Source organism: Dermochelys coriacea, chromosome 3 (genome assembly GCF_009764565.3).
Source record: "Dermochelys coriacea isolate rDerCor1 chromosome 3, rDerCor1.pri.v4, whole genome shotgun sequence".
Classification (NCBI taxonomy): Eukaryota; Metazoa; Chordata; order Testudines; family Dermochelyidae; genus Dermochelys; species Dermochelys coriacea.
Genome location: NC_050070.1, coordinates 2,792,724 through 2,818,165, shown reverse-complemented (window position 1 = coordinate 2,818,165; position 25,442 = coordinate 2,792,724). Strand labels below are relative to the sequence as shown.

Sequence of the window (25,442 nt, the reverse complement as noted above, 5' to 3'; positions counted from 1 at the left end):
TATGCTGTGTGTGCATTGAATAAGGCTGGCATGGGAAGGAAGCAGGATCAAAACCAGTTTTGTTGAGCCGTTGCGTAACCCATGCCGGCTTGGTGTGGTCCCCCTCGTGTCACCTGGAGATTGATGAGCCTGCTACAGGCTTAGCTCAGGGTCATGTGGCTTTTAGCGCATGCAGTAGAGGCTTGTACACGAAGCTTTGGCGGTCCCAGGTTCGATCCTGACGACAGGGGTCCGTCGATGTTCCAGTTGCATTTGAGGCTTTGCTAAGGCTCTGGTCCAGTTGTATGATCCGCTCGCTCAAAACTCAGTGACAGGCTTCCCCAGCACCCCCTTAGCCAGCTGGGCTCAGTCCTTGGGAGCTCTGGCTCCATGGTTCATTCAGTCCTTGGCCTTCATGCTGAATCTGCCAAGGGGGGCAGCAGAGCTGGTAGCTCGTGTGGTGCTGGACGTGCAGCGTGCCTGCCCTGCTGGGAGCTAGACCCAGACTCACCATCACATTGTGTGCAGCCCACCCAAGGGGACAGACCTGAGCCTACCTGCACACAAGGAAGTAGCCTCTAAGTGCTGGTTTTGGCCCCACCGTGATGCACCCCATTCCCCAAACCATGTAGCTGCTCCACCCTTGTGCTCTCTTTATCTCTCTGTCTTAGAGTCATGGGGCTGAGAATGACTCTAGCCAGGTGGCTGGCGCACTCCCTCAGGAGCTGGGAGCCACCAACTCCAGGCCCCCTCGTTCAGCGACTCCGTATTTACCCAGAGCAGAGCAGCTTCGACAGGATGGACTGTGGGAGCCCCACCTAGGGATGCCAACTTGGTTATATTTAAAAACTGAACACTCCAGTAGGACTGCTGGAACCTCCCCTGCCCTGCCTCTTCCCCCCCCCCACCCCGAGGCCCCACTCCTGCCCTGCCTCTTCCCACGAGGCCCCATCCCTTCCCCTCCAGACCCTGCCCCCGTCCACTCCTTCGCTCGCTGCTTTTCCCCTCCCACTCCCCCCAGCGCGGGTCAGGAGGGACTTGCCTGCAGAGCCAGGCCTGCAGCCATCCGACGCAGCTAGGAGGCAGCCCTGCCTGAGTAGGGGCTGACATGGGTGATGACCTGGCGCCTCCCCCATCCGCAGTAACCAGACATTGGGTGTTCGGTCAGTAGATCTGTCAGGTCCCCTTTTCAGCTGGACTTTCCAGTCGAAAACAGGGCACGGGGCCATCCTACCCTCAGCAGCATATCCCGGAGTCACCTAAGGGGGGGCAGAGCCCTCTTCAGAGCCCTTCCCCCTCAAGCAGAGGCATGGAGCTTGCACTGGGGGTCTCCCACGTCCCCCCAGCCATTGGGCACAGAGTTAGGAGGGAAGCCTTCCTCCACCCAGCCGCCCCAGCCGAAGGTGCCTAACTCTGGAGGGTTCCTAGCTGTGAATCACAAGCAGAAACAGGCACCTCGCTGCACCGCAGCTGTAGGTGCCTCTCTCTCTGAGAACAGTGGCAGAACAAGGAGCAATGGTCTCAAGTTGCAGTTGGGGAGGTCTAGGTTGGATATTAGGAAAAACTATTTCACTAGGAGGGTGGTGAAGCACTGGAATGGATTACCTAGGGAGATGGTGGAATCTCTTTCCTCCGAGGTTTTCAAAATCAGGCTTGACAAAGCCCTGACTGGGATGATTTAGTTGGGGTTGGTCCTGCTTTGAGCGGGGGTTGGACTAGATGACCTCCTGAGGTCTCTTCCAACCCTGATTTTCTATGATTCTATGAGCACGTGCCCCTGTGAGCAGCGAATCCCCTGGGCTAGTGTAGGTGGCTGCCTGCCTGGCCTGCTGGCTAGTATGACTTGCAGCCTCTCTCTCCCAGTCACTGGACAGGAGCTTTCAGCTCCTAATTCATGCTTTTTGAATCATGGGACTTTTCCCCAGGTGCCTAAGAGCTAGGTTTTGTGATATGGGGTGGCACTATGCTCCACTCCTTCACTGGCACCAGGGGCAGGGGTTGAGTGCCGTGCTTCAAGGTGAAAGGCTCGGTCATAAGTGGCCATGCTGGGTCAAACCAATGGCTCATCTCGGGTCCTGTCTGCTGACAGTGGCCGGTGTCAGATGCTTCAGAGGGAACAACAGAACAGGGCAATAGTCGAGTGATTCCCTCCCCTGTTGTCAGTCCCAGCTTCTGGCAGGCAGAGCTTTAGGGACCCCCAGTGCATGGGGTTGTGTCTCTGACCATCTTGGCTAATAGCCATTGATGGACCTTTTCTCCATCACCAGTCCTGAGACAATCAGCCTCATCGTAGTGCTTAAGAATTGGGCTCAAACTCCGCCAGCTCGTCTCCCCCCAACTCTGAGCTCTTCCATTTTGAATGTTTGCTCCTGGCTTCTGCTGCTTCCAGAACTCCAGGGGTTAATGGCTGCCAGAGACCTTGCTGCTACTTGCCCCTTGTCTGGGCTTTTTTAAAGCTGTGGTTGGTAGCATCTTCAAGAGGGGCTGCCTGGCTCCTTCCCGTGTTCTGCGTCCATAATCCCCAGCCCTGCAGCTTTTTGAGAGCAGTTAGCGGTGCAACCTCCCCCTTGCTGCCCAGTGTCCAAACAGCTTGATTTTCAGTTTGGGGTTGGGTGGCAGCGTTTAAACCCCTGCTAACAGCATTAGAGGTTTATCCCTCCAAAACAGGAAGACAAAAGACAGAGTCTCTCCTTAGCAGGAGGGGTGACCCCGGGACTAAAGTCAACTGCTGTCTTTGTAGCCTTTCATCCCTCGGCTTGGAGCGTGGACCAGGCAAGAGGCGCTCATGCCAGCAGAGGGCTCAGCCCAGCAACCTTGCCTTTTAAAGGAATCCAGAATCCTTTAGACAATGCAGGGTCCATGGGGGAAGGTAGCTGTCAAAGCCGCCAAGGCTCTCCACCGCTTCCCCTTTGCCATGTGCTGTCTAATCCAAACCTTTGCGGATTTCCTACTGCCGCAGGCATTGTAGTTCCCGGGTTCCCAGCTCCTCCGGTTTCTGCAGTTTGATATGTCAACGTGAAAGGATTCCCGAGCGAGGGGCAGCCTGCTTTTTGCTCTTGCTCCATTTCATCCCATTCCTCCTACACTGCATCACCCCAGAGATCCCCCCCAGCCACCCACCCTGAGGTTCACATCCACCAGCTCTTTGCCAAGGCACAGTTTCTGCTCTTCAGATCTTCCCTGCTGGAGCCCTCCAGCCCCTGGGTGTTTCAGTTGCTCGTCTCTGATCTCCCTGCAGGTTGCTGCACCTGGGGCTGCCCAGACCTGTGCTGATACTTACTCGGCCGGGAGGGGACGATCTCGTATGTGGGACTGTGTCAGGGCCAGCCTGCAGACTGCTTCCATGACACACTGACATACCTAGACAGCGGCAGACGCACCGTCGCTGACACACAGGCAGAGAAGGAGTGACACACACCCAGCCACACACACACGCGCACACAACTCTGTAGGCAAGACACATGAGTCACTCCATCTTTACACCTAGGAAGATGATTTTAAAGTACCCAGGATCTAGCTCCCCTCACCAATGGCTTGGTGAGATGCAACAGGAATAGCCCAAGCTTTCACTGTGCTGGGCCACCTCAATCAGCCAAGCCCCACAGCACCAAGACACTTGGCTGCTCAGCAAGCGTGTGTCCCAGCGGATGAACTGCTCCGTGGCTTCCCTCCTCCACTAGGGCTGCAGTCCTCCCCCCACCTCTTAGGGATTGCATGGGATGCAGGGCAGTGGCCCCAGGCCAGTGCCAGTGTTAAAGGGACACTGCATCTTTGCAGGAGGGGCTGCTTTCTTAGCAGACAGTGAAGTGCCTAACAGGCTGGGGGAGGGGAGAGATTTCGACAGCAGAGCTCTGGGGGGCTCTCCCCCCACATCAGCTTTTCTAGTCCTCTCTTGAGTGGGTAACAGCCAGTGCAGAGGCATGACAACAGCAGGGCCTCCCCCCCACCCGCCCAGAGGACCTGTGGCCTGGAGGGTGAGAGGGCCAGGGCTGCCCTGGTTTGACCTACCCCCCTGAAAGATGCCCTGTGCAGGTGGCCGGGGGTGTGGCAGAGTGTGTCCCCCCACCCCACCTGTGGGAGAAAGCAGGGGGTGGCGGGAGCCAGCATGGGCTGGTGGACTGGCGGTGAGGCTGGCGTCTAGGATTCTACACCCAGCGGTGGCACTTCCTTTGTAGCTGTTCCCCAGAGGTGAGTAATGGGGCTAACCCCGCGCCGCTGACCGCCGGGGTGGAGCTGTGAGCGTGGCTGTGTGCGGGACGTTCGTAGGGAGGGAGCCGGTGAGAGTAACTGCAGGCCCAGGGATCGGTAACGCGCCGCTCTATTGATACCCGAGGCCCTTTGTCCAGAACCAGGGGTCAGGAGCAGTCCCCACTCATTCATCCCCCACAGCAGCCAGCCTCTGGACTTCCAGCCCCTCTCCAGCCTCCTGTGGGGAGTGGCCACCCCTTTCTGCTTGCCACAGAAAGTCGGGGTGGGGGGGTGACCTCCCAGACCCCTAAGCCACCCTGCCTGAATCCAGACTCCTGCCTGGGGAGTCTGAGTCTTGACTCCTCTCCACTAGCCCCGGTGTCCAAAGTCCTCCTGTGAGCCAGGTGGGTGAAACACCCTGGCACAGGCAGTGGTGGGCGAATGCTGCCCCCGCCCTGCGGCTAGAGGCGGCATTAGACACAGCAGAAGCAGGGGGGAGGGGGCAGATTCTGGCATCCAGACCCCCTGTGTGCCATGAAACCCTGCTCCCTGGGGGCTGCCTGTGCAGGTGGGGTGGGAATGGACCAATTTACCTCACGTGGACAAACGAACGTTCCACTTGTAGGAAGCTCTCCCCTCCCTGTCTCCCGGGGGTGCCTTGGGCCTGACTGGCCCCATCTCAGTTCCTCGTGCCACCTTGGGAACCTGCCGCCTGCCCCTGCTGAGTCCTCAGTGTCCACCCCGGGGCCAGACTGCCATATAGGATGATAGGGGCATGGCAGAGATCCTGTCTCCAAGGGAAGGGGGGTCCCTCTCAGAGATAGGCCCCTCCCCCATCCAGCTGTGGGGTGCAAGAGGACGAAGGAGCTGCTGAAGTACCAGGCTCAGGCTGTGGCCCATTTCCTGCAGAGGATAATTAACAGCACTAATCGCATTAGCCTTGCCCCTGCGAGAGAGAGGTGCCAGCAGAACTGCTGGGCTTTGGCAAGAGAGAAAGGGAGAGGCTCAGCAAGCAGGCACCACGTGTGCACCGGGTGAAGGTGAGGGACATGCTGTGTGTCACCAAGTCCCCGGGCGATGCTCTGGAGCTGCTCCCTACGAAGCCAGGCAGGACTCTGGGGAGTCTCCTCTCTGGGAGCAGCCTGTCTGCAGGACACAGGGCTCACCCGGCTCCCCCCTTCCTGGGTCTGACCTCGGAGCATTCAGCATCCTCTGCCCCTCCGTGTGCTTCCCACAGCGAGTCCGCCCAGGCGGGGTCCTGGGAAAGCCAGAGGGTCCTGCCCCCCAACTCCGCAGACAGACGTGACTCTCAGCCAGCCAGTAACACAGAAGGTTTATTAGACGACAGGAACATGGTCTAAACCAGAGCTTGTAGGTGCAGAGAACAGGACCCCTCAGCTGGGTCCATTTTGGGGGGGCAGTGAGCCAGACAATCCCGTCTGCACTTCACTCCACGTCCCCAGCCAGCCCCAAACTGACTCCCCCTCCAGTCCCCCCTCCTCTGGGCTTTGTCCCTTTCCCGGGCCAGGAGGTCACCTGATTCCTTTGTTCTCCAACCCTTTAGCTCTCACCTTGCAGGGGGGAAGGGCCAGGTGATCAGTTGCCAGGAAACAGGGTGTCGGCCATTCTCTGTGTCCAGACCCCCGCACACACCTGCCCTCTAGGGCTCTGCCACGATCATACACCCTTATCCCACCACCTAGATACTTAAGAACTGCCTAGGGGAAACTGAGGCACCTCCACAATATTCAGAGGAAACATTAAGAACAGTCCCACTTCGTCACACTATGGAACCTGACAGGAGCCTCCCTGGGGGAAGAGACACAGCATCCACCGGGCAGGGATGAGAGACAGGCAGCAGGAGGAGGGCAGCATGCTCTGCTCCCCTGGGACCAGGCGGATGGAAAGCCCTGGCCTGTCTGATTACAGCTCACATTGAAATTAGTTTCAGAGTAGCAGCCGTGTTAGTCAGAGTAGCAGCCGTAAAAAGAAAAGGAGTACTTGTGGCACCTTAGAGACTAACAAATTTGTTAGAGCATAAGCTTTCGTGAGCTACAGCTCACTTCATCCGATGAAGTGAGCTGTAGCTCACGAAAGCTTATGCTCTAATAAATTTATTAGTCTCTAAGGTGCCACAAGTACTCCTTTTTATTGAAATTAGTCACGGTGACTTTCCCGCTCCAGTTCCCTGGAGCTCCAGGAAATCCTGGAGTGGAATCTGGAGGATCAGGGTGGGCAAAGTCCCTTTCTCTGGGTATTTATACTGAGCCCATCGGGTAGCAGCTGAAGGTCTGGGTTAGCCGATGCACAGTGCTCATCTGGGAGGGTGAAGTTCAGAAGGCCTGGGAGAGGGAGGCAGCCGGTAACAGCAATCGGCCACGCTGATCTGGGCCCAGATGGGATAGGGCTGTAGCACGCTGAGGGTCTTGACAGTTTAAAGTACCATTCCACTCTGCTCTGAAACGCAAGGGGTTAACGGGCCCCTTGTGTTACTCCCTGTGTGTAACAGAGTCCTGGCTGTAGTGACAGCCTTGCACCTGTGATGCCCTGTGTCATGGAGTCCCCGGGCGGGCGATGCTCTGGAACTGCTCCCTACAAAGTCAGTCAACACTCTGGGGGAGCCTCCTCTCTGGGAGCAGCCTGTCTGCAGGACACACAGCTCACCCGGCTCCCCCCTTCCTGGGTCTGACCCTGGAGCATTCAGCATCCTCTGCCCCTCCGTGCGCTTCCCACAGCGAGTCTGCCCAGGCAGGCTCCTGGGGAAGCCAGAGGGTCCTGCCCCCCAAGTCCGCAGTCAGATGGGACTCTCAGCCAGCCAGTAAAACAGAAGGTTTATCAGACGACAGGAACATGGTCTAAACCAGAGCTTGTAGGTGCAGAGAACAGGACCCCTCAGCCGGGTCCATTTTGGGGGGCCGTGAACCAGACAACCCCATCTGCACTTCACTCCATGTCCCCAGCCAGCCCAAACTGAAACTCTCTCCAGCCCCCCACCTCCTCTGGGCTTTGTCCCTTCCCCGGGCCGGGAGGTCACCGGATTCCTTTGTTCTCCAACCCTTTAGCTCTCACCATGCAGGGGGGAAGTGCCAGGCCAGCAGTTGCCAGGAGACAGCGTGTTGGCCATTTATGTTCACTGGCCCTTTGCTCTGCAACAATTACACCCCCTTATCCCACCACCTAGAGACTTAAGAAATGCATAGGGGAAATTGAGGCATCCCTACAGTATTCAGAGGAAACATTAAGAACAGTCCCGCTTTGTCACACCCTGTCCTCCAGCTCGCCTTGCGGAGTTGACACAGTGATGGGAGAGGCAGCTGGAGTCTGTGCCCGCATGCATGCCACCTACAGAACTGCAAACTCAACTGCGGCTGGACAGCCTGTGCAAACCCGCTGTGGGCAATGGGGCTGTGGAGGTGGGGAGGGTCACTGGGGCGGAGCGTGAGAGGACCAGGGCTGGGCGGAGACCACGGGATGGAGCACGAAGGGGTGGGGCAGGGCAGAGATCCCGGGGGCAGAGCACGAAGGGGACAAGTCCGTGTGGGGATCAATGGGGGCATAATTTATATGTGATGGCTCCCAATATGGAAACAGACACTTACATTCCTCTGGGACCCCAGCCTTCGTTTCCTGCCTCCCCGGCTGCTCCCCGGATTCCCCCTGTGCTCTTTGCGGTAAGCCTGTGGCAGCAGGAGGGTGTCCATACTGGAATTCCTGGCACCAGCCCTCCTGGGAAATCTTTCCCCCGGCCCAGGTGGAAAGTTGCAGCTTTTGTGCCCGTTGTGCCGTGATCCACACACCAGTAGGGGAGGAGGATATGGTCAGGCTGCAGGACAAGGAGTCAGATTCTGTTCTTGTCTCTGCCATGAGCTCTATGTGTGGCACTGGGCAGCTCTCATGCTGCTCTGTGCCTCAGTTTCCCCATCTGCACATTGGCCTGCCCACCCCCCCTCCCCAGTGCAGGGCAGAGGTGTTTAACTCCCTTGGGTGTGCAGGGATCCTCAGCTGGAGGGGCTGAGCTGGAGAAGGGCAAAGCGCTGCCGTTCCCACGTCCAACAGGACATGCAGGCTTGGGTGCCACGTTCCATCCTGTGGGGCAGCTGCTCTGCATCCTGTAGCACTCAGGGAGCTAAGCAGCTGTGCGGAAGGAAGTGGGCTAGAAAATGTCCCTGGCTTTGGGCCAGTGCCTCAGGGATGTGTCATCACCGAATCCCAGGGACTGACACACAACGGGACATTGTCTGCTGTTCTCTGTCCCACAGCCACCTGGGCAGCGATGGGGCCTCAGGGAGGCTGTGTGCACCCTGGGGAGGGGGCTCCCTGCCCATTCCCCAACAGCACACCAAGGGGGCCACCCACTTGTGCACCCATGGCACAAATCCCGGGGGGGGGGGGGGAAAGGGGGTCGGCTTGTACCTGGTTGAGGTTGCCCTTGGCGCTCAGATCAGAGAGGATCGTTCCTGGCTCCAGGCTGGGAGAGAATCGCCTTGAACAGGAGCAGGCTTGGGCTGGCGTTGGGTGGCCCTGTACTTCTGTCCCGTGGCCCTTGGCATAGAGGGCAGGTTGGAGCGGATCAGGTGCTGCCATCAGTTACAGCAGCCCCAGGCAAATGTAAACGGTGCCCTATTTGCTCAGTGCATTGCCTTTCTCTCCTGTGTCCCTCCCCTCTTCTAGACCTTGGAGAGGCGAGCAAACCCTACTGCCTGGGAGCCAGCACAGGAGGGGGGGTGGGTGGGGGACTGACACAGGGAAGAGGGGCAGAGCTGGAGCTTGTGATCATTCCCGAATGTCATTGCAGACCCAACAGTCTTGGTGTGACCAGGGAAGTTATTACCCCCCCACCCCACCACACACACACACACACGGGTCAGTGGCATCATCCTGCCTAGCCTGGTGCTCTAACTGCGAGACCACCCTGCCTCTTCTGTCGCAAAGCCAAGGGACTTTGGGTCCCCTGCTTGGTGCCCCAGGCTCTCAGTTACTGACCAATCAGACCCATTGGGGGTGATGGTCACCTGCCATCTGAATGGCATCCCGGTGCTACCCCTCCGACCTTCCACACTCCATTGCATCTGCAGCAATGCCACCCCAGCCCTGCCGAGCTCCGTGCATGGCCTCTGGGGGACAGTATGAAACAGCCAGGCAGGCGCAGATAAGGCCAGATGGGGAGAAGGTTTCCCTGCACAGGAAAGAGGATGGAGGCAGGGGAGGAAAAAGGGGACAGAAGCGGGAGGGGATGAGAGCTGCCCCTTGTGCGTCTTTGCCAGCGCCTGGGCTGCATGGCACCAGATGGGCTGTGTGACCCAGAATGTCGCTGGCGATGGGCAGCGTTGTTGCTGGACTAGCCCTGGCCACATCCTGGGAACTGCCCCATGGCCCTGGAACCTGGCAGGAGAGGGGCCCTGTGCCTCCCTTTCTGCCACTGACTCCGTGAAAAGTGCTTAGCCATGTGGGGACTGATTGCTGTGGGGTGGGGTCAGGGATTGGGCTATGGGGCCTTTCATCTCTAAGGGCCACTGGCTCCGATCCAGCCCCTTGTCTGGGGGGACTGACAGGCTTAGGGGAGAGGGAAATGGGATACGAGGCCTTTCCCCTCTAGGTCCTAGGCAGGGGGACTACCTAGCTCAAGGGGGGTGGAACAAAGAGAGTCAGGGTCCCTTGTCCAGTCCAGCCTCAGGTCGAAGGGGTGGCTGGCTCAGAGGGAGTGGGGAACGGGATGGGGTGGCTGGCTCAGGGAGTGGGGAATGGGATGGGGTGGTTGGCTCAGAGGGAGTGGGGAACGGGATGGGGTGGTTGGCTCAGAGGGAGTGGGGAACGGGATGGGGTGGCTGGCTCAGAGGGAATGGGGAACGGGATGGGGTGGCTGGCTCAGAGGGAGTGGGGAACGGGATGGGGTGGCTGGCTCAGAGGGAGTGGGGAACGGGATGGGGTGGCTGGCTCAGGGAGTGGGGAACGGGATGGGGTGGTTGGCTCAGAGGGAGTGGGGAACGGGATGGGGTGGCTGGCTCAGGGAGTGGGGAACGGGATGGGGTGGTTGGCTCAGAGGGAGTGGGGAATGGGAAGGGGTGGCTGGCTCAGAGGGAGTGGGGAACGGGATGGGGTGGCTGGCACAGAGGGAGTGGGGAACGGGATGGGGTGGTTGGCTCAGAGGGAGTGGGGAACGGGAAGGGGTGGCTGGCTCAGGGAGTGGGGAACGGGATGGGGTGGTTGGCTCAGAGGGAGTGGGGAACGGGATGGGGTGGCTGGCTCAGAGGGAGTGGGGAACGGGAAGGGGTGGCTGGCTCAGGGAGTGGGGAACGGGATGGGGTGGCTGGCTCAGGGAGTGGGGAATGGGATGGGTGGTTGGCTCAGAGGGAGTGGGGAACGGGATGGGGTGGTTGGCTCAGAGGGAGTGGGGAACGGGATGGGGTGGCTGGCTCAGGGAGTGGGGAACGGGAAGGGGTGGCTGGTTCAGAGAGAGTGGGGAACGGGAAGGGGTGGCTGGCTCAGGGAGTGGGGAACGGGATGGGGTGGCTGGCTCAGAGGGAGTGGGGAATGGGATGGGGTGGCTGGCTCAGGGAGTGGGGAATGGGATGGGTGGTTGGCTCAGAGGGAGTGGGGAACGGGATGGGGTGGCTGGCTCAGAGGGAGTGGGGAACGGGATGGGGTGGCTGGCTCAGAGGGAGTGGGGAACGGGATGGGGTGGTTGGCTCAGAGGGAGTGGGGAACGGGAAGGGGTGGCTGGCTCAGGGAGTGGGGAACGGGATGGGGTGGCTGGCTCAGCGAGTGGGGAATGGGATGGGTGGTTGGCTCAGAGGGAGTGGGGAATGGGATACTGGGTTGTGGGGGTGGAACTGGCTGGCTTATGGGACTGGAGCTGGGACTTGGAGCCTTTCACCTCCACCCGTTCTCCTCCAGCCCTGTGACTGGAAGCTAATTTTAGTCAGAGCCATGTGGTGCCCTGGGTGAACCGAGCTGAATGGAGGGGAGGCATGTCCAGTTCCCAGGGGACCAGTATCCACATCACCAGATCCCCATCTCATTGGGGGCCCTGGTTGGCTCTCAGCAGCGTGGCCTGAAGGGGCTGTGGAGAGTCTCACCGTGTGAGAGGTCCCTCTGGCCAGGCCATGGGCGCGGGAAACTTTCCTGGCCCCAGCTCGTGCTGTCCCTTTCCTGTTCTCCAGCACTGAATTCGCTACAGAAGCCTCAGGGAAGAATATCAGTGGGGCCCACGGGATGTTCTGAATTGTGCACCGCACCTCCTGGAGACCCTACCCACACTGGGGCAGAGGCAGAGTTAGGGAAAGGTCCCAGAGAGTGGGGTACGGAAAGATTCGGTAGCTGGATCTCTCATTTCATCCTCCTGGAGTTTAGTTCCCTGCTCTGATACCAGAGGGAAAAGCCTCACTGCAATGCAGAGGGGATGCTTTACATCATGCTGTCTGTCACTAAAATGCAGCCACTTCTGGGGCGGACCGTGGGAGCCACTTAACAACCACACAACAGTGCCAGAGAGGAAATTGAGATCCGAAATTAAAACTGAAGGGGAAGTTTGGGGAGGCAGAATGGACTCACCTGCTTGGAACAAGACCAGGTCATCAGGACTAAAACACTTATTGTGTAAAGCCCACTGGGGAGCGTGAATGGCCACAGATGGCTGGGACCCCAGCCAGGCATCTCAGCCTAAAGCCAGCACAGAGCTGCAATGGTGCAGCATTGCTACTGCAGTGAGCCTCTTGGCTCATTACTGGGCATTGCACCCCCCCCTTCCAATGACCCAATGGGTGCCAGGGCAATAGAGGGCACTGCATGGTCCTTGCAGAGCAGGGGCAACAGGTGACAGAGAGAAAGTTGGAGGCAGCAGTGGATGGTGGTAGCAGAGGGAGGCTAGGCAAGGTGGAGAAACGGCTGGATCAGCCCCCAGATCCCTCTAATCCAGTATCCCAGCTCTGACAGCAGCCACACCCGCACGGCCAGTTATGCAATATCGTAATCTGTGGCAGACCCCAAGCTTGTTGCAGCTGGCTTATGGGGCCTGCCTCCCCCTGCTGCTACAGTCCATGGGGAATTGCTGTGAGCACTGTGGGGAGGGGCCGGTAGTCTTGGAGCGGGAGGCTCTGAGTTTTTGCCTTGCTGACGTCTATAAAGTCCACTTGGCCGCTCCGTAGGGTCGGGCGGAGAGCTGTAACGCCGGTGCCGGCACAGAGTCGTTCCCGTGCCCTGACGCCAACTGGCTCGCGAGGGGTATGTGTCCGCTGGGGCTGGGGTGAGCTGCCCAGCCCGGGGAAAGACTCGGAGCTAGGGCTCTGTAAAGAGCCTGCAGATGTTGCCACCTGATCCAACCCTTGGTGTCTGAGCTCGGGTGACTATGAGCCACTGCCGCACTGTCCACACTGCCGCTCGTAGCTCGGTAGCCGAGTCTGTCTCCTCGGGCTGGAAGCAGGCTCCACACTGCAGTGTAACCCTACCGATATTTCTCAGGAGCAGGAAGCTCCAACCTTCATTTCCCTTGACTCCCTTTTCTCCCTTTCCCAGCATCTAACCCCAGCCGGTTGCAAAGTTTGGGAGGCTGGACGGGATCATTACAAGCAGCCGGCCAGACCTTCTGCATAGCCCAGGCCAGAGAATTTCTGGAAATGGAGCTGCTCCCCCAGCCCTGTGAACACATGGGAGGAGCCCGTTGCCACACGTGGTATTTTCGTAGGGGTGGTGGCCGCAGCTGCCCTGGGTTGGACTGGTGCTGTGGCAATCCCAGCCCTGCTGTCAGTCTCTTGCAAGGAGCTATCCTGGCTCCCATCCTCCACTTTTTTCTCCAGCGCCCAACGTGAAACTTCTGCTTTGCCGAGCCAACGTGTGGGAGGCAGCTTGGCTCCTTCGTGCTGCTGAGAGTAACTGCTCCCTCGAGGCCAGGCACTAGCATCTGCTGCCAGGGAGCTGCCAGCGGAAGGATGGGGCTCTGCTGGGCTGGTATAAAAGATGCATGAAGAGTGCGTGCTGGTGAGGAGATTGCACAGCCGAGAGCCTCGCTAGTAGCGACACAATGGCGCTGCTGAGTCCCAGGGGTGCGTGAGGCCAGCAGTGGGGTGCTGATAACAGCAGCTTGCTGGGAAAGGTCCCCCAGCCATGCTGGAGTTGGCTTCCTCATTATCCCACATGCCCCTGGAGACCTGAGTTCAAACTCCTGGACTGTGCTCACAGCAGAGTGACGGCAGGCGTCTCAGAGGGTGCGGCAGGGCAGCAGGGCAGGAGAGAGGAGCAGTGCCCGAGCTGCAGGGGCAGAGGGAGGAACCCAGGGCTGGCAGAGTGCAAGGGCTGCGAGTTGGTATTGAGGCAGAGCTGGACTGGAGCGGCGGAGGGTGCTGCTGTCTGGCACTGAGGAGCATCGGCCAAGCTGTAAGGAGGCCTAGGATGTGAGATGTGTGCTACGCTAGCTCAGAGCTGGGGCCGGAAAGTGTGCCCAGAGGTTTGTGTGCAGAATGCTGGAGATCACAGGCATACAAACGAATTAGATACCAGCTGTGAGATGAAGGCAGAGCTGTTAAAATAAGGGGGAGCAGGTAACAGTCCATCCCTGCAGCTCTGTGCATGTAGGATGGCCTCCCACAGAAGCAGCCAAGCAGAGGGCAACCAGCCGGGGCAGTCCGAATGCTGCCAGCTGTGCGGCAGGGGATACAGTTGTTTGTGTACCACTTCCTCACGCCTGCAGCGAAATGTCGTCTGTCCCCTTTGCTCCCCCAGAGCCTGCGCTGATGGAAGCTCTATCCTGTCCCAGTTTTCACTTGCGGCACCAAACGGGAGGGAGCTGGCTAGGTGAAGGATCTTCCTGGCTGCTCCAATCAGCATTGCAGCTCTGTCAGATCTGCAGCTGGGCTGGTTTGGGGCTGTTTGCATTTCACATGCAATCCTGTTATGGAGGCAAGTTGCAAGGCTGTGACACCCCCTCCCCACCCCCCAAGAGTCCTCTGGCTGCCTGCGCTGCTCTGGCCTGGTTTTTTCCCCACTGCTTTGCGTCCTTGATGTAACTCACGAGGATGTTTCAGCCACCTGGGGCCCTGGAGAAGGTTAATTGTAGCCATGGGACAGTTACCAAGATGGGTTCGGCGCCGAGGGGGCTGGATTGGAATATTAAGGAGGATGGTCTGTAGCACCCCAGCATGAACACAAAGGCGATAGGCCCCATCTAGCTCCATCAGGCCCTGCCCGGTCCCTGATCCTCCAAGCAACCTGGAATTCCCAGATGACTGTGGAACGTGTGACCCTCCAGAACCCAGAGTGCAGCTGGGGATGTCCGCGATAGCGCTTGGACTCCCAGAGCAGCTTTCTGTGCCCTCACCCCAGGGCCAGTCAGCATCGCAGCTCCCACCAGCCCTGCTGTCCTGCTGCAGCTGGGCAGCGCAGGCTGCTAACACGACGGAGGCACTTTATTTGACGATGCAAGTGGCTGAGACGGGAGGATCTGCTCGCTCGTGCCCTCCCCACCCTGGATGGCTCAGCAGCGGCATGCAGGCTTTGCGCAGGAGAGGGCATCTTACAAAGAACTGTGACGGAAATATCTGTCCGTGTGCCCAGTGAGAAGAGTGGAAGGACAGAAGAGACAAAAAAGTAAATCCGCTGGGGCCCAGAGACTGCTCCGTATGTCCATAAAAAGCCCATTGCAGCCCTCTTAATTTTTAATACCACAAAATGAGAGTACAGCTCCCAGCATGCAATGGGGCAGGAGGAAGAGTTGCTCCACTCAAGCTCTGCTCACAGTCCTAGAACAAAAAAGAAAAGAAGTACTTGTGGCACCTTAGAGACTAACAAATTTATTTGAGCATAAGCTTTCGTGAGCTACAGCTCACTTCATCGGAAAGCTTATGCTCAAATAAATTCGTTAGTCTCTAAGGTGCCACAGGTACTCCTTTTCTTTTTTGTGAGTACAGACTAACACGGCTGCTACTCTGAGTCCTAGAACAGCTGACTGTTTTTGCTAAAAGGATCAGCAGTGAAACAAGTAATACTATGTTGTCCTCATTAGGTTTCAGAGTTAACAGCCACTAATATGAATGAAGTGATTCCTTCTCAGAGCTGCCAACAGATTCAGTAAGGCACTACAATATCACAGCATTAAGCTGCATTTGGAAGGTTTCCTTCACAACAACAAGGGCTAGAAACTTAATATTTTTAAGTGGACATTTAAATTCTACATAAGTTGATGGGCACCAAAGTGCTGGCATGGTGTACTATCGAAAAACAGCTCATCCCTGCCCCTATTCTAGCTTGATCCAAGTGGCCTGGACACTATAGTTCCCATGGGCCACATCTTGGTATTAAGGTTGCTGGCCGCTGCAGTTGAACTGTAGAACGCTGGGGCCCCTAGCTACTGGTGGTGGCCAGCCACTGGCCAGTAGGAGCCAGGCTGAGCAGTGCTGTTATTCCAAATCTCCTTGACTAAATATGCTCTGAGGCTAGGTGAACAGCCACAGCCTTGTGCTTTTATTGGCCAGAAATGCCTGGTAACAGGACACGTCTGGCAGCGACCATAATGGGGCTCAGAACCACGTCTAGGTTTTTGTTGAAGGGAAAGGGCCCACCCGCTACTCCGGGTCATGGCCCAGGGACCCTGTAGATGTGTGCCACTTGCTGCATCCCCTCCAACGCCTCAGTTCCTTTCCTTGGGCCACTTCGCTGCAGCCCCAGCACCCTCTTCTCCCTATGTTAGGGCTTCAGCCTGAAGATCCTAGGAGCCTGCCACAAGCTATCTTTAGCTTCACCAGTCCCTGCTAGCAACACTGCTCTGTCCAGGCTGCTGTCTGTCTTTAGACTGCAAGGCAGCCAGGCCTCCCTCATCAGGCTCCAGGGAGCAACTGAAGCTGCTCTGCCCTGCAGCTCTTATATGGGCCTGCCCAGCCTTGATTGGCTGCTCCTCACACCTCTCTCTAATTAGCTGACTCCTGCACAGCCTCCTTAAGGCTCTATTAACCCTTTACAGGGCCAGTGTGGGGCAGATGCTCCATCCCACTGCCCCTTGCTGAAAACCTGCTGAATCAGATCAGCCATCGCAATTTATAGTGAAGTAGACTGAAGCCCTTCCCCATCCCCTCAAAATAACATCCTGTCTGCTCTGGATTCCTGCCCCAGCAGCCTTCATCCTCTTTCCAGCCGTCAGCTCCACTGTGCTCTTGGGGGAGAGGCATACTGGGGTAGGGACTGGGCACTCTGGAAAAGGACACCTGAAATATGACCCTGCTTGGCTTTGCACGTGTGGCTAAATCTACCAGTTGTCAAATATTCTGGCAGATAAATGGCAGAAAAGCTGGACTTTGGATTCTGATCCTGCTTGCAACTGCATCAGTGAATCAGGAGTAACTCCACTGAACTGAATGAAGGCGCGTTAGTATAAAACGGGTCAAAACCAGGCTCTGTGGGCCTCATTCTCTGTTGTCCTGCGCCTGCCACAGGGGTAGGAAATGCTGTCAGCTCAGAGCCTATTTTGCCCCAGTGTAAATAATTACACAAGATACAAGACAGTGGAGATCTGGGCCTCTAGTGTTTTCCATCCTGGTAACGTCCCAAAACTCTGCGTTTTGGGAAAGCATCTGAAAAGTGAAGTTCTCTTAGGTTTGACAGCAGTGTAGATGGGCCATACTTTTAGCCAAAGCTATTTTTAAGATAATTTCAAATTTTCTTTCCATGCTGACATGAGGATGGGGCCATGAATAGAATGGGCCAGTGTTACAATAGGATGAGATATCTGAAGTGGTCTTCTAGGGGGGTTTACTGTGTTCAGTTTCCATTGGATTCTGGTTCATTCTGAAGCTACATAGACTGGGGCTGTGATCTTGGCAGACCTCATGTGCTAATTGGTATTACACCCACTTACCACTTGGATGGGACTTCTAGGAAGGGTGTTGTTGATAATTCTGTAGGTGATGCTCTTCCATCAGGACAGAGCCGGTTCACAAGGATGGTAGCATCAGGTGACTTCTTCTAAATGAGGCATAAAATCAACGTTCCGATCACTCATGGCCTTTATGGGTCCCATGGCATCTTTCTCCAGAGTGACGTGACATCTTTCCCCAGGACCTTGCCAAATTCCAGCATGTTTGTTTGATTACATTCTGCCTCCTTAAAGTCCTCTGGTGATTCCAACTGGCCAGTGACCTGCAGTCTAGGGATCCTTCTAGGTTTTCATATAGCATCGGCTGCAGATCCTGAACTCTATCGTCTCTATGGGTGGCACATTTTGGAGTGGCCACCCAGAGCTAGGAAACAAGGTGACCAGTTAGCGTCACGTATAGGGTTGTTTCCTGTGGTGTGGATATTTCAGCAGACATGCTGTTCATGCAGGAGGCTGGAGGCCTTTCATATGCATTGCCAGCAGTATCTACTGGGGTAGAAGATGGTTTGACTTTATCAGTAATAGGGATGTGTCATTGAGAACTGGCCTCAAGAGGTTTGATCGTCGTTGGCCACCATCGGCTGCTCCTTGTTGGTCATACTGCCCTGCTCAGAGACAGAATCTCTGAAGATCGGACTTGAGGTCAGGAGAGGACACTGGCCAGTCATAGACTGACAGTGGTCACAGGATTAACCGTGGCAGCACCAGATCAGTCATACCCCTGTGGAGCTCTTAGATGCCTGGAACACAGCCATACAGTGTGGTCATGGACCTCTGCTGTCCCGGCGTGGTGGTGGTGTTGAAGTTTATGGGTGCTGCGTAGCTTAGGCACAAGATGGGCATGTGATTGCATGATGCTCTGCCCAGTCTGGGCTGGGGATGCAGTGGTGCCTCGTCGGGTGAGACGTTCTAAATCTATTCCCAGCACTGCTGCCGCCTTGCCGTGTGATATTGGCATGTGACTGTGCCTCTCTGAACCCCACGGGAAAAAGAGACTGTCGAAAGCCTCCATGCAGAAGTTATTGTTTGAGTCCCAAATTCCTTTCTGAATGTGTGTAAAGTGCTTTGAGGCTCTCTCAGGGAAGCCCCTAGTGAGCAGCGAAACAGGACTCTGGCGTTGCCAGTGGATGGCGCCCTGCCCTTCGGGTGCTTGCAGAGCTGTCGGTCACTCTCAGTCATTTCCTTCACTACAATCCAGTCAGTGGCGCTGGGGGCTGGCCCCTCCCTAGCAGCTCCCACATCACCTCCACTCTCCTCAGCAAGCTTTCCCCGGTGTTTATCCTTCGGTTCCTCCGGTGCAGCCCATTACTGCTTGTGCCATCCTTGTGCCGAACGAGAACAGCTGACTGATCCCTGCCATTCTCATGTCCCTTTGCACTGACCCTTTTAGCATTTTCCTGCTGGTTACAGGTCTCCAACTTGTCACCCAGCCTCCGCCTGACTTGCAGAATCGTCACCTGGCATCTCTTCTGCATGATGCCTTAGAAAACGCAGCTATGAACACAGTTATTCATTGTTGTCATTTAATTGTAGACATTTTAAGCCTTTTCCAGCGATTTTTGTGAGTCACAAGAAGTCAGGCTCCAAATGCGTCTCCAGGGCTGAGATCTGGTTACTGTCTCCCGCACAGACAGGGCCCAAACACTTGTTGAGTTGCTAACTCCGTATTCAAGTGACTCGGACAGTAACTTCTAGGGCCTTATCAGCAGCTGACAGTGGCTAAGTGGGCTGATCAGAAGCAGGCTGAATGAGGCACTGAAATGCTTTAAAGGGGCTAAGGTAGATTAATGAAAAACATACTTTAAAAAACAAGACATTTCCTTACCAAGGTCAGCTGGGACACCCTGAATCTGAAAAGCCCAATGTCCGTTTTGTCTTTAGGCTGATTGTGCTGATTCTTCCTTCCCTCTTGCTCTGCACACGGCCAGGCTGTGTCCCGATCCTGACCGTCCTCCTCCGTTGCACCCCGAAAAGCCAGCCTTTTCTCCCTGGTCTCGCAGCCAGGCCCTCGTTATCTCCCATCTTGGTAACTGTAACTTCCCTTTCCCTGACGTCTAAACCGCGCCCACTCATTCAAAACACGGCTGCTCAGACCATCTTCTTTGTCCATTACTCCAGCAGCATCAGCCGTCCTTTGAGGCCCTCTGCTTACTCCCCATTGCATGGCATCAGGTGCAAGTTCTTGTCCTCGTCACCAGCATGGTAGCAAAGGAGCCAGCACTCAAGGAGCCAGGCTCAGGGGTCTTTGCCTCCATGTCAGCTAGCCCTGCTCAGAACTGCTTTTCATGGCTTGGTGATCCAGACCCTGGCGCCCAGCGCATGCTGAAACACTGTCATTTCTGGTGCAGATGTTCAGGGTTCTGAACAGGGTTCCCTGGTCTCTGACTGCACCCCAATATGGCATTTGCTTCCCCATGACATCATCACACTGGACTGTCCCCACCCCTCTCAGTGGTGCTGCTGCACCTGCTGTGATCTTATCTTAGTGCATTTCACTCTTCCTTCCCATGGGACCCTGACTGATTGACTCCTATCGCAGCAGTGCCTCATGGCCCAGGGCCCCGGGAGGCTAGGCGCTGGCAAACACAGAACAAGACTTTATATGTGTCTGGACTGAAATCAGCACGGGGGGGCCAGAAAGTCCTGAGTTGTAGTCTCTACTCTGCCACTGCCAAGTCACTTAGCCCAACATTTTCAAAGGGGACCACTGATCTGGGGGCCTAACCTGCTTTGTGAGGGGAGCTAAGCATCTCTGATCCCAGCTGAAGCCAGTGGCAGGAGCGGATGCTCAGCAGCACACTTCTGAATCTCTAGGTGTCTAGAGTCGGGCACCCCAAAATGGAAGCACTCAAAATCCACAGCCAGTTTTGAACATGGTGAGTGGTATTTTCAAAAGCACCTACATGACTTTCAGTGGGACTTGTGCGCCTACATCTCTCGGTCGCGTTTGAAAACCCCACTGTTTGGCCGTCACCTCTGTGCCTTGGTTTCCCTATTTATACATGTGGGTAGTAAAGAGCTATCTCAAGAGGGGTGGGGGGAGGTTAATGAGGTAATGTTTGCATGTGATTTGCAAATGGCAAGTGCTGTACGAATGCTCAGCGTTCTGACCAGTTTCAGCCTGTTGTTCCCCATCAGCAAGCCGGAGCGGGATATTCATTCTGTCCTCCAAGTAGCTGCGATCCCTCCTGTCTTCCTACCACCACAAAGCTGATCAGTCCCCACTCTGCTCCCCCCTCCAAGGTGATATGTTCAAGAGCTGCAAGGTCAGGTGGCCGTCCCCGCTTGTTAGCCTCTGGCTCCTTTCCTGTGTGTGCATGTGAGAGAAAGGTTCTGATTCCTCTCCATCTCCCTTTGTCTCCTGCCCCCAGGCGATGGAGAGCAAGCTGCTGATAGGAGGGAGGAACATCATGGACCACACAAATGAGCAGCAGAAGATGCTGGAGCTGAAGAGGCAGGAGATAGCTGAGCAGGTAAAGACTCTGCTTTAGGAGATGGCTGAGCAGGGCTGACACTGGATAGCAAACATAAGAACGGCCGTACTGGTCAGACCGAAGGTCCGTCTAGCCCAGTATCCTGTCTTCCAACAGTGGCCAAGGCCAGGTGCCCCAGAAGGAATGAACAGAACAGGGAATCATCCAGTGACCCATCCCCTGTCGCTCGTTCCCAGCTTCTGGCAAACAGAGGCTAGGGACACCATCCCTGCCCAGCCTGGCTAATAGCCATTGATGGACCTGCCCTCCAAGAATTTATCTAGTTCTTTTTTTGAACCCTGTTATAAACTTGGCCTTCACAACATCCTCTGGCAACATCCAGTGGTCCCTAAAGACTTGTGCTGGCACCATCCTTGATGTCAGATACTGGCAATACATGATGCCTGCATATATTTATATCAGGGGTCGGCAACCTATGGCACATGTGCCAAACACGGCACACGAACCAATTTTTAATGGCAAGCTGCTGTCTGCCAGATCCGGGGAGACAGCAGCGTGCCACTAAAAATTCTGCCCAGCCCGGCCCACTCTTCTCTGCACCCCGCCCCACGCTCTCTCCTTGCAGAGCAGGCAATGTCCCCCCTCCCCCCGCCTCTTCCCCCAGCATGCTGGGTTCCTGCCCCTTCTCCTCTCCCTCCCTGCGGCCGATCAGCTGATGGCCCAGAGCTCCGGGGACCTTGGGGAAGGGGGTGGAATCAGGGCATATCCCCTCCAGCCTCCTGCCGTGAGCCGCTCAGGGCAGGGGGCTGGGAGCACCCCCTCGACCCCAGACCACACCCCCAGCCCTCTGCCCTGACCCCTGCACCCCCCCACACACACCCCAGTCCTCCCACCTGACCCCTGCACCCCCTCACACACCCCCAGCCCTCTGCCCTCACCCCTGCACCCCCCACACACCCCAGCCCCGTGCCCTGACACCTGCACCCCCACCCTCCACAAGCCCAGTCCTGACTCCAGCATCCCCCACACATACCCAGCCCCCCCAGCTCCCTGCCCTGACTCCTGCACCTCCCACACATACCCAGCCCCCCCCACACCCCATGCCCTGACTCTTGCACCTGCCACATCCCCACTCCCACCCTGAGCACCAAACGGGAGCTCCTGCACACACACCCCACATTCCCACCTGCACCCCTCGCACCAAATGGGAGCTGCTCAGGTAAGCGCTCCACACCCAAATCTTCTGTCCCAACCCTGAGCCCCCTCCCTCATTCTAGCTCCTGGCTAGATCCTGCACCCCAACCCCCAGCCGGCTCCTTCACCCCCATCCCTGTGCTCAGTGCAGTCCCACCCTCAGATCAGTGCAGAGAGAGAGGAAGAGAATGGGCTAGAACCAGGGACAAGGTAGGTACCTACTCTATGTGGGCAGGGCCGGGATCCCAGACCAGCAGCAGGCTGAGCAGGGCCAGCAGCCGGGACCCTGGCAGGCAGGAGCCGGCAGACGGAACCCCAGACCAATAGCGGCTGAGTGGCAGCGGGCCGAGCCGCTCAGCCCACTGCCAGTCTGGGGTCCCAGCTGCCGGCCCCACTCAGCCCGCTGCCCATCTGGGGTTCTGGCTGCCGGCCCCTTGCCAGCTGGAGTCCCGGCCGCAGGCCCTGCTCAGCCTGCTGCCGGCCTAGGTGAACGGAACCACAGGCTGGCAATGGGCTGAGCGGGGCAGCGGTGTAAGATCAGCATTTTAATTTAATTTTAAATGAAGCTTCTTAAACATTTTGAAAACCTTGTTTACATAGAATCATAGAATGTCAGGGCTGGAAGGGACCTCAGGAGGTATCTAGTCCAACCCCCTGCTCAAAGCAGGACCAATCCCCAACTAAATCATCCCAGTCAGGGCTTTGTCAAGCCGGGCCTTAAAAAACTTTTAAGGAAGGAGATTCCACCACCTTCCTAGGTAACCCATTCCAGTGTTTCACCACCCTCCTAGTGAAAAAGATTTTCCTAATATCCAGCCTAGACCTCTCCCACTGCAACTTGAGATCATTACTCCTCGTTCTATCATCTGCTACCACTGAGAACAGTCTAGATCCAACCTCTTTGGAACCCCCTTTCAGGTAGTTGAAAGCAGCTATCAAATCCCCCCTCATTCTTCTCTTCCGCAGACTAAACAATCCCAGTTCCCTCAGCCTCTCCTCATAAGTCATGTGCTCCAGTCCCCTAATCATTTTTGTTGCCCTCCGCTGGACATTTTCCAGTTTTTCCACATCCTTCTTGTAGTTTGGGGCCCAAAACTGGACGCAGTACTCCAGCTGAGGCCTCACCAATGTCGAATAGAGGGGAACGGTCACGTCCCTTGATCTGCTGGCACCCTCCTGCGACAATAGTTGAGTTATATAGTATATAGGCTTATGGAGAGAGACCTTCTAAAAAACGTTAAAATGTATTATTGGCACGCAAAACCTTAAATTAAAGTGAATAAATGAAGAGTCAGCACACCACTTCTAGAAGGTTGCCAACCCCTGATTTATATGATAGTTCACGGTTCCTTGGTGAACTTGACAAAACATATGGTCCTGAGTAACTGAGTCGTATAGTTAGGTGGCTTGTATAAAAGGAGTTGCCAGGCTCAGTCCAGTTCCCAGTGGACAGTGCCCAGATACCAGTGATGAGCACCCAGCAAAATACCATTGGTCAGACAGAATGCATTGCAAACCAAATTAAGGAGCTGTGTTTAAACTCCGTCCACCTAGACGGTATCACCGTTTGGTTCCATCCACAGTGCCAAGCCAAGTGTGGGACAGCGGAATCCATACACAAGTACAGCTGCTTCATTCTGTCTTTGGCTTGGTGTAGCTAGATTCCAGGAGATCCCATTGTAGGGAAAGGGGAGGTCCATAGGCTTTGGGGTGAGTCATCTCAACAATCCCTAGTCTCTGGGCCAAGACAGCGAATGCGACTGTGAGTTGTGGCGGTGTTGGCTGTGCGATGGGCCAGAAAGGGGCTACCAACTCACCAACAGATGCTAATGACTTTCAGTCACTACAAGCCCGGCCAGCCATTGCGCTGGACACCCTGAGATGAAAGGCTCCAAATCACATGCCCAAATGCAATCCCCCTCCACTGTAAAATTTGCATATAACTACCCATCATGCTCTGCAAGCCAGCAGGATGATTTTGATGGTGGGGGGTTGTTCCTGTTACTGACTCTTTCTTGTTCAATTGGGTTTTGTTTTTTTCCCGGATACAGAAACGTCGGGAGCGGGAGATGCAGCAGGAGATGCTGCTGCGGGATGAGGAGACCATGGAGCTGCGGGAGACCTTCACGTCTCTGCAGCAGGAAGTGGAGATCAAAACCAAGAAACTGAAGAAGGTGAGAGGCTGCCTGTACTGGGACCCAGCTGCGGGGAGCCAGTCAGGTGCCAGGTTGCCTTTTCGACCAGACTTTCCGGTTGAAAACCGGGCACCTGGCAACACTAAATGGCACGCAGACACAGAAGCCAAAAACCAGACTGTCCAGGTAAAACTCAGATGGGTGACAACCCTAGCAGTGTCTCTGATTGTATCTGGGCTGCAGTAGGTCCATGACACCTTTGTGACATGGTGGCATGACGTTTTCAGTGCATGCTGCTACACAAGTGAGCCAGGTTGCTCCGACCATGGGGAAGGTATTGCACACTGGGACCTATAGTCTCCACAGGCCCCTCAGATCAAGGTGGAACATAGAGTACTGGAATCATAGCTGCTGTCAATCAGCATCACCAGATGAGGATCTGTCCCAAAGCCCCTGCAAGACTCACCTTTGTAATAAAGGTGTAGCCCACTTCATTTAACCTCATCCGGCGCATGCCCAGCATTCAGGCTCCTGCACATGTTCCGTGTTGCTTAATGTTGGATGAACTTTGGGCTTCCCCAGTGTGAAGACCCAAAGACCCTAAGGAGACCCATTTTTCAGGTCTTTTGGGGATACTGTGAGTAAATGACTTGCATTTCTCATGGGAGGAGACCTCAGGCCACATCCTGGAAGCTGCTGCATGAACAGGTACTAACAGAAGCTCTTTCATGGTGTCCCAGCTGTACGCCAAGCTGCAGGCTGTGAAGGCAGAGATTCAGGACCAGCATGATGAGTACATCAGAGTGCGGCAGGACCTGGAAGAAGCGCAAAATGAACAGACACGAGAACTTAAACTCAAGTAAGTATCTCCTCACCTTAATGGGAAATGTGGGATACAAGCTGTCAGGGTTCCTTCCCCTCTCTGAACTCTAGGGTACAGATGTGGGGACCCGCATGAAAGACCCCTTAAACTTATTTGTAGCAGTTTAGGGTAAAACTTCCTCAAGGCACAAACTCTTTGCCTTGGAGGGTATGCTGCCACCACCGAGTGATTTAACAAAGAATCAGGGAAAGGACCACTTGGAGTTCCTATTCCCCCAAAATATCCCCCCAAGCCTTACACCCCTTTCCTGGGGAGGCCTGAGAATAAACAAGATGAGCACAGACCAGCCTTGGGTTTTTAGGACCCTAAAAACCCAATCAGATTCTTAAAAAACAGAACTTTATTAGAAAAACAAAAAAAGATAAACGAAACACTCTGTAAGATTAGAATGGAAGATAATCTCACAGGCAGTCATATTCAAAACATAGAGAATCCCTCTAGGCAAAACCTTAAGTTACAAAAAGACACAAAAACAGGGATACACATTCCCTCCAGCACAGCAAATTTCACAAGCCAAAAACAAAAGAAAATCTAACATATTTTCTAGCTAGACTACTTACTAACTCTATAGGAGTTGGATTGCTTGCTTTCTTGATCTGTCCCCGGCAGAGGCATCACACAGACAGGCAGACAAAGCCTTTTCCCCCCCCACCCAGATTTGAAAGTGTCTTGTCCCCTTATTGGTCTTTTTGATCAGGTGCCAGCCAGGTTACTTGAGCTTCTTAACCTTTTACGGATAAGAGGATTTTATAGTACTGTATCAGAGCTTCTTA

The 25,442-nt window shown here is 55.7% G+C and overlaps 1 protein-coding gene across 2 annotated transcripts in view; it reads left to right on the top strand.

Moving 5' to 3' along the window:
• Positions 1–25,442, top strand: part of KIF3C (kinesin family member 3C) — a 64,185-nt gene that overhangs the window by 22,925 nt on the left and 15,818 nt on the right. For both annotated transcript variants that reach the window (XM_043510004.1, XM_043510003.1), the window contains exons 2-4: positions 20,395–20,496; positions 23,703–23,825; positions 24,527–24,645. In XM_043510004.1, the coding sequence (XP_043365939.1) occupies positions 20,395–20,496; positions 23,703–23,825; positions 24,527–24,645 (344 nt within the window). The remainder of the gene's footprint in view (positions 1–20,394; positions 20,497–23,702; positions 23,826–24,526; positions 24,646–25,442) is intronic.